The 11,950-nt window shown below is 40.8% G+C and overlaps 1 protein-coding gene across 1 annotated transcript; it reads right to left on the bottom strand.

Moving 5' to 3' along the window:
* Positions 1-1,037: 1,037 nt before the first annotated feature.
* On the bottom strand, positions 1,038-6,002 carry neff1 (neuronal intermediate filament family member 1). Its single transcript, XM_087796954.1, has 4 exons — positions 5,181-6,002; positions 3,415-3,732; positions 2,813-2,937; positions 1,038-2,519 (listed from the first exon to the last, which is right to left on the bottom strand). Exons 1-4 carry the CDS (start codon positions 5,919-5,921, stop codon positions 2,180-2,182), a joined length of 1,524 nt encoding a protein of 507 aa, XP_087653080.1. The 5' UTR covers positions 5,922-6,002; the 3' UTR covers positions 1,038-2,179.
* Between the last annotated feature and the right edge of the window lie 5,948 nt (positions 6,003-11,950).

Genomic DNA, 11,950 nt, shown 5'->3' with positions numbered 1-11,950 from the left:
GATTGCTCCTGATGATAAGATTCCAGGGTTGAGTCAGTACTTGGGTGACTTAGGTCAGTCTGTCAAACTGAGCCTGAGAAACCTGGGTGTTGTATTTGATAAAGACATGTCTCTTGTTCGACACTGCAGAAAACTGACCAGAAACTGTTTCCTTCAACTGAGAAAAATCTCTAAACTTAGGAAAATGTTGTCGGAACATGATCTGGAGCTTGTAATCCATGCGTTTGTCTCTTCTCGTCTGGACTATTGTAACAGTTTGTTTTCATGTCTTAACAAGAAGGAGCTGTCTCGTCTGCAGTTGATTCAGAACTCTGCAGCGAGAATTCTGACCTGCTCAAGTAGGAGAACTCACATTTCTCCGATCCTTAAAACTCTTCACTGGCTTCCAGTCTCTTTCAGGATCAACTTTAAAATTCTGGTTCTTACTTTCAGAGCTATTCATGGTCAGGCTCCTCCTTACATCACTGATCTGATCCAGCCTTACACCCCAGCTCGGGCTCTGAGGTCTGTGGATCAGCATCTACTTATGGTTCCACGCACACGGCTCAGGACCAGAGGAGAGAAATCTTTTCAGGCTGTTGCTCCTAAGCTTTGGAACGATCTTCCTCTCTCTTTGCGCTTGATGGAATCTACTGACTCCTTTAAGAAACACCTTAAGACCTTTCTATTTGTTCAGGCTTTTCCTTGAATTTCTCGAACTCCTGTGTTGTTCTCAGTATTATCTTGATCTTTAAAGTATGTACTTTTTTGAGTATTGTTTTGATTGTCTAAGCGCTTTGTGACCCTGGTCTCGAAAAGCGCTTTATAAATAAATATTACTTACTTACTTACTTACTTACTTACTTACTTACTATAAAGAGATGTTGACACTGATGCTCCAAGACATGATAAATCATAAAAACAAAATCTGTTATATGAGCTTCAGTATATTTAATACAGAGAAAAGTATTTCCTCTATTTTTCCAGAATCAAACAGCCGGAGTCGAACGAATCACTGGCTTCTAATCCATGCTGAAAGTGAAAACCCAGAAGCGTACTTTTGGTTCATAATTGTCTTTATTTGGCTTTGAGAAGAACATCACTGCATGAGAGAGCAGCAGTCACAGTAGTCTAGCAGATCAGTTTGGAAGGTGCAACACTCCTCCGCCTCAACAGGAACCAGTGAGATGCAGGTGAACATGTGTCGTTTTTTTGTCAAACTTTATTACTTCAGCTATAATTAAGGCATTTTAATCACCTAAACACACAACAAGCAGAACAGAATCCATTCACAAATAGTCAAGCTCTGAAGGTCAGGCCATGCAATCGTGCCCATCGATTCGTTCATTTGTCAAACATGAGGATCAAGGTTGTGAAGTGATGAATTGTGACACTTGGAAGATCAGGGGGGAAGGTTAGAGAGGGAGTTTATGGGGAAGATAGCCCTTAGATGGAGAACCATGACCCACGATGGCATCCAACCCATCTGCCAGAAACAGTTTGAGTGGAGGACCATCACTGTCAACCTCAGCTGCACGCCACTCCTCCACAGGACGCTCTTGTTCTCCATCTCTATTTGAACTGTTATTTTGTGGCTGGATTTGTTTGTTTGTAAGATTGGCTTTCGGCAAACAGGCTGGTGAGATGTTCGACAAATGAACCAATCGAACGGGAAATAAATGACGATAAAGAATAGCAGCACAACACAAATTCATTCCTAAATGGGAAAAATAAGTGCAGAACAAACTCCTCTATCATTCCATAAGAGAAAACCCAGACAACTATACAAGTTTATATATATACAGTTTCTCAGAGCTTCTTATTGCTGCACTGCCACGACAGAAAGAGAAGCGGCTTACATTTCATTTTGTTGCGGTGGGATGACGGATGGAAGGCAGAGCGGGTGAAGGAGAGACGATGATCATTTCAGTGGAAGGTGCTATAATGAGATCTTCCCAACTTTTAAATGTAAAAATCATATAGCACCATAAAAGTTGGACTGGCTGGGTTCTGCAGAACTGTGCATTTTTTCTTCTGAAAGTCAGTGTGCTAACAAGTTGTGGTTATCAATGGCACGTTTGTTTTTGCTCTTCTAAGGAAAACTCAAACTTTGTGGCATCATGCTGGTGTGTGCATGTGTGTGTGTTTCATGTGTGTATTCAAGGACTGACGAAGATGATGGAAGTGACACACAAGCTGTTTAACTCTTGCTGGGCTTTGCGGTGGGACTCTCCTTCTTCTTTTCCTCCTTCTCTTTTGGCTTCTCTTCCTCTTCTTCCTCCTCCTCTTCCCCTTCACCATCCTCCTGGCCATCCTCTCCTCCATCTTCTCCTTCCTCCTCCTCGTTCTCCTCTTCTTCTTCCTTTTCCTCTTCTTCCTCCTCCTCCTCCTCCTCTTCCTCTTCTGGCTTGGCGCTGGACTTCCTGTAGGCTCCCAGAGAGTAAGAGCGTGATGACATGTAGGAGAAGCCGGGGTAGCCAGACTGGACCATGGCCCCTCCAACAGAGCTCAGGCGACACTCCTCGCCCTCCAGCAGCTTCCTACAGGGAGACAGAGAATTTCCAGTGTTAAGACAACAAGTAAAAGCAAAGACAGCTTATGTTTTGAAGGTCTTCATAGCGTTGTTCCTCATAACGTTCTTCATTTTATGCAACACCATTAGCTTTATTAAAGGACCCTAAGCCCTGTATGACGACCATATCCAAGTCTCTTATACACTTCTACATACAACATTTGATTATTTCTTTCTAATATTTGAAGAAATATCAACTTCAACATTTGAATGAGTGAAAATATGTCAATAGTGATTTTGTGCGTGAGGAAGGATACAAACCTGTAGGCAGCAATTTCTATGTCTAGCGCCATCTTGACGTTCAGAAGGTCCTGGTATTCACGCAGGTGACGGGACATTTCCCCTTTAGTGCTTCGTAGAGCCGCCTCTAGCTCCTGGATGGTGTCCTGCAGTCAAACAAACAAACAAAAGTTCTGCTAAGCAATCCTCGTTCACAGCCACTATCGAATATCGATTCTGTTCAAAAATCTGTCTATAATAAAGATGAGCAAAAGAGGTTTTTCAATGTCCCTCTTTTGAAGACTAAACTAAACTTAAATGTGAGATTTAGCTTGAAGGCTCAAAACTAAATAACACAACATAGGCTTTAATGTGGAAATTCATATGCTTTCATTTAAGCTTTCTATGTGGTGTTTCATGTATGTTATCTTAATTTGATGTAGTTTTTTGTGTTGAGTCAGACTCTTACTAATGGACAGTTGGTTATAGATGTAAGGGCTGCAAAACACGAAATAAAAAATCATGTGTGTTTTAAGAACTCTTTCTTGAACTTTTATTCAAAGCCAAATACCTCATGTTGAAGATAAGTGAGTTCAAATTTAAAGAAAAATAAAGTCATAAATATCCCAATGTGTCTTGCCTACCTGCATATCTCCCATCTCATTGCTGTGACGGTCTTCCATCTCGGCAATCTGCCTCTCCAGGGCCTCGTTGTGGCCCCTGAGGGCCTCGATCTCCAAGGTGCGGGACTGCACCTGTCGGCGGTATTCGCTCAGCTCCTCCTTGGAATGCTTGATGGCGTCCTGGTTGCGTACAGCCGCCTCATTGACTGTTGCAAACTTGGAGCGGTACCACTCCTCAGCTTGGGCCTGGTTCCTGCAGGACAGGTTCTCATACTGGGCCCGGATGTCCTTCAGAGCCGCAGCCAGATCCGGCTTGCTCATGTCCATCTCCACCGATACCTGCGATAACTTCACAGTGTTATTGCCTTAGTTTTAAAGGTTTAGTTATGGTTCTCTTGCTTCATCAAAATCCCTAATCATGATCCGGTGTCTCCCACACTTGTTGTGATCCTGGACACTGACCCAGAAACAACCTCTGAATTCCTAATTGTTAGCTGCTGTAAGGGCCACAATGTTATAATAAAATCTCCTTGAGCTGAAGTGTTTGGCTGAAGAAACATCAACAATTGGAAAAAGAAAGGGGAATTGCAGCAAAAACAGAACGATTGCACCTTTATATTAGAACCTAAATTGTAGGTAGCCATGTAACAATTTGCATGAACAATGTCGACTTCTTTAGCCTCAAATGAAGGCCCTCTTCTGCTTGTGTGGCAGCACATGCATGTATGTATGAGCTGGCGTGCTGGCGTGAAGTGCTGGGGCACTGATGCATGGACTGCTGACTCAGGGTTCTGCTGCCCTGTCAATATCTTCCACGGCAGTATAACGTTCCCAGAGGTGAAGAGAAACGACCTCAGAGAAATCTACCCAACAACCCAATCCCTTACTGCATGACTTATTCAACAGTCTTTCATTAAAGTGATTCATGCTCACAGGACAAGTTAACTAATGCTCCGATACAAGCGTGAAAACTTGTTTATTTCAAATTCTGCATGTCCACGGTGAAATATTAGCCGTACAATTTATAACCAGATAAAGCATACATTATTTCTATATTATTCTGACACAGATTTGTTGTATAAATGAATAGTGCTTTGAACGCATTTTAAAGTGCATTTTAATAATACACATACATATTTGTCTGATATAGTTATTTCTATTTGGTTTACATCTATTTGTATTCCACTTTAGGCAATTATCATTAAAATGTGTTTTCGAGGCAAAAGCTGTAAATAAGAGTTCAAATGTTTTTATTCGGATAATCCTCATTCTATAATGTGTATAAAACCACTCGTAAAAACTATCATTTTCCATCCTTCCAAAAGACGATGGTCTTTATATAAGTCTGTAATTATTAATGTTACATGTAAATAAAAGCATGTCTGTATAAACCAGAGTATATCTGTCCGGGCCGGACGACCACACCCCTGAATAATGCGCCTCTCCTCCCACCCCCTCGCTTTGTAATGACGACAATGGTGCGAACTCCTATCACATATTCATAAAGATGTGGGGCTGGTGGGTTTTTGAAGTTTCACGGGGGCGTGACCGACCGGTTCCGAGCGGAGGAGGAGAGAAGCCGAACCGGAACTGCAGTGCCATCAATTTCCCAGTGCGCAATAGAGACTTGCTGGAAGGACGCAGCGGAAGAAACTGCGCCAAATCAGATGATTTCATGCAAGAGAAGTTCTTGATGTGATATAATTGAGATCTGAACACAAACTTTGTCTGACTTTTTTCTTTACTCTGACTTGTGTGATGATACGTGTGGGAACTTTAGGCTTTACCTGGGTGGCCTGCAGAGAGGTCTGCATCTCCTGCAGCTCCTCCTCGTGAACTTTCCTGAGGAAAGCGATCTCGTCCAGCAGGGACTCCACTTTCTTCTCCAGCTCCAGGCGAGCCAGGGTGGCGTCGTCCACGTCCTTCCTGTAGCCCTTCAGCGCGCCCTCCGCCTCCTCCCGCAGGCGGGCCTCCTCCTCCAGCTTCTCGCGCACCCGCTCCAGCGCCTCCTGCATCTGCACGCAGTCCACGTGCATCTGGCTCTTCTCGTGGGTCAGCTCCTCCACGCGCGCGCGCAGCTCGCGGATCTCCTGCTCGTAGAGCTCGTGCAGGCGGGACGGCTCGTTGTGGCGCTGACGCAGCAGCGTCACCTCCGCCTCCAGCACCCGGTTCTGCTGCTCCAGGTTGTGCACCTTCTCGATGAAGGACACGAAGCGGTCGTTGAGGCCCTGCAGCTGCTCCTTCTCGTTGGTGCGCACGATCTTCAGCTCGTTGGTGACCGCGGTGGACTGGGTCAGGTCCATCATCGGCTCCTGCATGGAGGAGAAGACTCGCCCGGGCGCCGCGCTCCGGCGGTAGCTGCTGGAGGAGACCATGGATGGAGAGGCGTAGGTGCGGTGGCTGCTGCGGTACCCAGCAGAGTGTGGACGGGACGGGCTGGTGCCCAGAGACACCCTCCCGGAGCGCGGGGCATCTCCGAAGATCTTCCTGTAGGAGCTGCTGCTGTAGATGTCACCGGAGTAACTCATGATGCCTGGGAGCGTGCGTGCCACAAGTTGAGGAGGAGTGCGTGAGGGTGAGAGTGTGAGACGGACAGAAAGTGGGATGCGAGTGCGGCGTGGCCAGGACAGGTGCTTTTATAGCGCCTGAGGTCTGCGCATCATCTGACGCAGGGGGGCAGCAGATGAGGGGAAACCTGCAAGCTTTTGCAGAAACATGTTGTCTCATGGGAGACTCCTAGTCACTCATGCGTGTCCTCCCCTTTGCCCCGCACAACACAGTCCACCATTTTAAATAGGGTTTATCAAGAGAAACAAACAAACGTTAAAGTCTTATTTTAAGTTTGCACACTGGGCTCATCTTTTTAAAAGTCCTCTGTTTCCTCTGCTGTCCCAGCAGAATCTGAGACAAGATCAATGCCAGGGTGTGTTCCTGTGCTGCAGCCTCTCGCCTCCACAAAATGTTTGTTTTTTTCTGCCCCATCATTGTTCTGATCCGCTGATTCATTCTCACTTTCAACAAATAAGGCTCTTAAAAAAACGTGTCTGCGGTGAGTCAGCGGACATTTTGACTTTTGGTGGGTTTTATTTGTCAAGCGCATGATCCGAGTCTGGTGCGCAGAGTTGTCGCTGGCCTTGGTCCTGATCCAGGCAGGAGGGAGGGTGAGACCGCACCCCTCCAAAAATATCCACTCAACCAAACCACTGCAGCTCGTCAGCTTTCTGGAAAAAGGATACATTTACACATTTTCTTGTTTTACTACCAAGGTATTGTAATAAAATATCAGCAATGACAAATTTTTAATAAAGAATATATATTTTAGATTTTTACGACCAAATTAAAATGATCCTAAATGTGTGGGTGGTTCACATAAAACAACTTTTATTTCAAAAGATAGCGTTGACGTTGATACCTCCAGTAAATCGCTGACTCAACAAATGAGAATCACTTCAGCACTGCGTGGATTAAACGTTAGAGGGCGCTAGAGACCGTTGGGTCCCACAACAGAAATCCTGCAGAACTAATCGCGTGCCTCACCTCTTGTAATGGCGCCTTCAGAGGTTCTATAGATTTACTTCAGAGATTAAATGATAAATGATTATTAAATTATATTCTATTAGATATTTCATTATAAATATCGTTAATATAAATCACGAACGTGGGTCATTTTTAGGGACATTGGAATTTCTTTCATGTGCAGAAAGTCTCACGTAAAACTCGGACCTGCAATACTATTTAGGAAATTAAGGAATTAGATTTATTTCATTATTAAATATATGCCGTTGACAATTCCGGGGTTAAGTTAACTTATTTGCCTCTAAACCTATTTTTAAGTACAATGTTCTTCATGAAAATGGTGACCTTTCGCCCTTTCTGCAGTCGTCCAAATATTTGACACGTTTGATGTCTGCATCTTGTCCTTCATTATGTGGTAAAGATGAATTCATCTGATCAATGGAAAATGAAACTCTGTTCACAATGGAAGGATATTAAAAGGGATTTATGCCTTAGGTTTGTCTTTCTCTCTTCAGTTTATATTCCATGAAGTGTCTTAAAAGTATTATTCAATATATTATCTTAATTCTAAGGCAAATTGAACAAATTGAAAATGGTATGGGTTGTGAAAAAAAATAAAATATATATATTGTGAAAACCCCAAAAAACAAGACTTTTCCACACAACACTGTAAAAGTTCAAATGTTTTTGACCTCCTGCATACCTGTCTGGTATTCTTGTGCAACAGCCAGGAACATTTAGAGCCACAGTGATAGACCACAAGTCATAAATACACCAGCAACATTCCTTACACTGGAGAGCAGAAATAAAAAATGTTTTATTCAGATTTTTTGTCTGAGGAAAATAGACAAACAAGGCGCCACGATACAAGCTCAACCTCCTGGATGTTCTACCAACTAGGGCCAGAAGAGGACACTATTACTCCAACAGAGACCTTCAAATGGAGGTAGGAATCAAAAGCTAAAGACGACTTGTTCCCCCTCATTTCAAGTGCGACCGAGTATAAAACTCTAATTACTCTGCGTGATTATTATCCTATACATATACACGAACCTCTAATAGCATTTGTGTTCCTCACACTTGCAAGCGGATCGATTAGAGGCGGGATGAAGAAAGGTCGACTAATCGGAAAAGGTTTAACAAAAAGTGCAAGCGTGTCATTGGTCGATCGGTTGCTCTCTTCAAGCATTTGATTGGTCTCCACCTAACACTGTTTCTGAAGCACGTGACTATTAGAAATGGCCGAAATGTTATTAATGTAGGAACTCAAAACAAACATAAATCGTAAATTTAAGGAAAGTGCAGTGCAATTTAACTTTTAAATATTTTGTATTTGTATGTCAATGACAGCATTGTATTGTGGTTGGTGTTCACGTCACTTGCATTGTTAACAGTAAAATATGAGTGAGCAGTGTCTTCCAGCCCACATGTGTTAAATGCAGTGTAAAACAATATGGCAGCAGTCGCATGTAAGGTTGGCAGATATGTCAAGTGTGTGTTCAGAATATTAAAAATTGGTCATATTTATTAAAGCATTTGTAAAGCTGCTTCTACGCCCACTAGTGTAACTTTATATCTGGATGCCTGCTAGGTTGTTGCCAGGACTCATCATCTAGCATCCTGCACCAAATATATAAGAGGTAGATTGTGATAGTCGTCTCTGGATTTGAATTAAGATCTTAAAACTTTACCAACACAATCCTAATCCTATAAAGAAGGATTCAAAGCTAACGTAGCAGTCTTGATGAAACAGATAGTTAGCACTTCACAGCTACAGTGGGTGGAATGAATCATACTATAGTATAAAATGCTATCCAAGCCTCTAAACTAGCATCTCCAATAAAGGTTATCATTCTTTCTCCATTTTTATCACGTTGATAACAGTTTGCTAACACAAATAGTCACATGATATTTGATTAAAGGTCACCAGCTATTTGTCCTCTTATTGATGTCTGTTGTGTTTATGGTTCAATGCAGCACTAATAGAAATCTTATCGCTAAGTTGACTCTTAGCAGGGGTCCACATTGAATTATTGAAAACATAATGTCATTTTAAAAGTAAGTTTTGTCCCCGTAACATTACAAGAATTTTATATATGAAAGAAAAACAACACTTCAGAGAGTGCAAAACCCCCCGAAACACACACACGCACACAGAGCTTTCAACAGCCTGGTGATTGTTCTATCTCAGATCTTCTCATCTTATCTGATGAGCACTCTTTAACACGTTCCCCCGATGGACCATCTCCTCCATCTGTTCGCAGGTACACATGCTGATGAAAGGCTGCACAGCCCTGAGTAAATATCAATTTGCATGTCCAACATGCTACACATATGTAAGCATTTAGTTACTCTTACATTGTGTTTTAAAAAACAAACATTCTGAATAAAGAGAACAGGGAAATATATTAAATATAATATTTGAAGAAAATATATATTATAAAGTGTAGCTTGATACACAAAAAAAGCACATCACATGCAAAAGACTACAGCATTCAAATCCTTACAGGTCTAAGAAGGATTCTGTTATCCTTATAACATGTTACATGTCAAAATACGATTAGAATCTGAATCTCCAGTAAAGCATCAAACCTGTAATTATTAATATCAATCAAATACATTATTATAAAAGGACGAAGTAGATGTTTTGAACTTAATCCATAGATTATGTCTGAATTAAAGTGGTTTATTAAAAATGACATAGGTCATGGTAAAAAAGGGTGTCTAAAAGGGTTATTAGGCATGTAAGTATCTGGAGGGAAAATGGAGCTTTTCCAAGATGATTTGGTTCTTTTTAATTCATAGAGTTTTTGACAACAGGGAGAGTCAAAACATGTACTACAATACTGTGTTGTTCTCGTTGTTATCTCGATCTTTTAAGTATATATTTTGTTGAGTTTTGTTTTGATTATTTAAGCGCTTTGTGACCCTGGTCTGGAAAAGCGCTCTACAAATATAATTTACTTACTTACTTACTTACAATGGTCCATGTGTAAAAGATAAATCATACAATATTATAAGAAATAAATAAACCAAGACAATGTTCTCAAATATTTGACTTTGAGCACTTGAACGTCATCCATCTGACACAACAATTCTAGCAACATTTGAATATGTCAGTTGTCATTCAATGATAAAAAAAAAACGGATTAAATAACAAGTAATGATGTTTACAGCAGATCATAAACTAACTAAAATGTAACTACACGTTTTTGAGAGCAGCATGTTTCTGTTATATCCACAAGAGCTGTTGAAAGGTGACAAGTGTTGTACACTGCCCTGCATAGGAAACACTAGGCTGCGTCACGTGTTCGAGTAAAAAGAGTGTGTTTAAAGGGCGAGGGTCACTGTGTCCCCTGCAAGGGTCGTAACACTGGTTGTGTTATTGTTGTGCGTTACCACGGCAGTCATGCTGCATGCTTGGTGGAATTGTAAAAGTGTGTTGTGGGTGGGTCTGATTGATAAGACTGTTTGTGTGTCTTGGTTCATGTCTGAATGTGTGCACATGGGCTTAATGTGTGCGTTTAGATGATTGTGGGCAGGTTCAGAGGCCAAAAATAAACCTTAAACTGACAGTCTGAGCTGATTTTAAACCCACAGCTATGGGTCAGTGGGCCTCTGGCCTTTGCACGTATGTGCAAACAGACACACACCCTCACAATACTTACACAAGTGTGTCACTAAAGTCTCTGCACACAGGTAATGTCACCACACTCAGCTGGGCTTATTACTGTTTTATTAACAGCAAGAATAATAATAACAAGTGACTAAAGTAACCAAAACTAATAGTCATTAAATTCTGTCACATATTTTCAATCACACCTGAGCTACCTTAGCTTTAGATAGGACAGTATTAGCGTTATAGCAATGTTAGCATTTGAGCATCATTAACTAAACAACGTGTTTAAGGAAAGGATAAACAATAGCAAACACCAGAATAGTGTTAGAGAAGTAGTTCTCTTCCCTGAATGATTCTTCTCATTAAAATGTGTCCAATAAAACCCTAACTTAGTCTAGTTATTTGAAAGCTGTTAATAAGCAACTAAGACAGTTATAATAATGACACAATGTGTATTTATTTCAGGGTTCAACTTAATTTCGTGCTTAGGAAACTTTTACTACTGATGGTGAGTCAGAGTGAAGGTAAAATGGGACTTTGGAGTTCATAAAAATAACGGTTGTCATATAGAAAAACAATATCGACATGCAAGGTATAAAAAGAAAGAAACAGTATATCAAAGATAGACAGTAGAAATCCAAGCGAAAAACATGAATGTAACATCAAATAAAAAAGGGTGATTTAAATCTATATATTTTTTCATTTTATTATCGTCAGTTTACAGTTGATAAATATCTCAAAGTAAAATATGTTTTACCGATTTTTTCTAATGGTATCACAAAATACTTAGACTGAAAAAATTTGTTAAAACGGATTTGACTTGAATTTTGTTAGGATACAGCAACATAATTAATATATTCAGAAAGAATATGACAACCCTAAAACAATTAACCCTAACCCTTTCCTGAAGGAGACCTCCTGAGGGATCAAAAAAGTTTTACCTTACCTTACCTTAACTAAACATTTCAAGGGAAAATGTGAAAAAAGATTATTTGTGGAATAAAATATACATTAAAATCAAATTAAAAAAACAAAACTAATGGGTATTTCACTAAAGGTCACTAGCTATTTGTCTCTTACTGATGTTTGTTGTATTTATGATTCAATGCAGCGATTGAAATCTTATCGCTAAGTTGACAGTTAGCAGTGGCCCTCATTCAAACCGTTAAAAACAGTTTAATATCATAATATAATGCAGCAAATTTGGAAAGAAAGGAGGCAGAAATGAAACTAAACTATGCTGAGAAATCAATAGTAAATGTGTGAAAATAACCTAACTTTGTTACTGCATTTTCATCACCAGGAGATAGTGTGAATATTTTTGAGTGTGATACACGAGTTGATCCAAATAAAACCATGAGTGGGAACATTTGAGGAGTAGCAATGACGTAACAACGTTGGTGGAGAACACAGGCTCGAGCC

The sequence above is a fragment of the Callionymus lyra genome, chromosome 1 (genome assembly GCF_982586985.1).
Source record: "Callionymus lyra chromosome 1, fCalLyr1.hap1.1, whole genome shotgun sequence".
NCBI lineage: Eukaryota > Metazoa > Chordata > Actinopteri > Syngnathiformes > Callionymidae > Callionymus > Callionymus lyra.
Note: the sequence above shows the minus strand (reverse complement) of the source record. Positions and strands in the feature narration are given on the sequence as shown.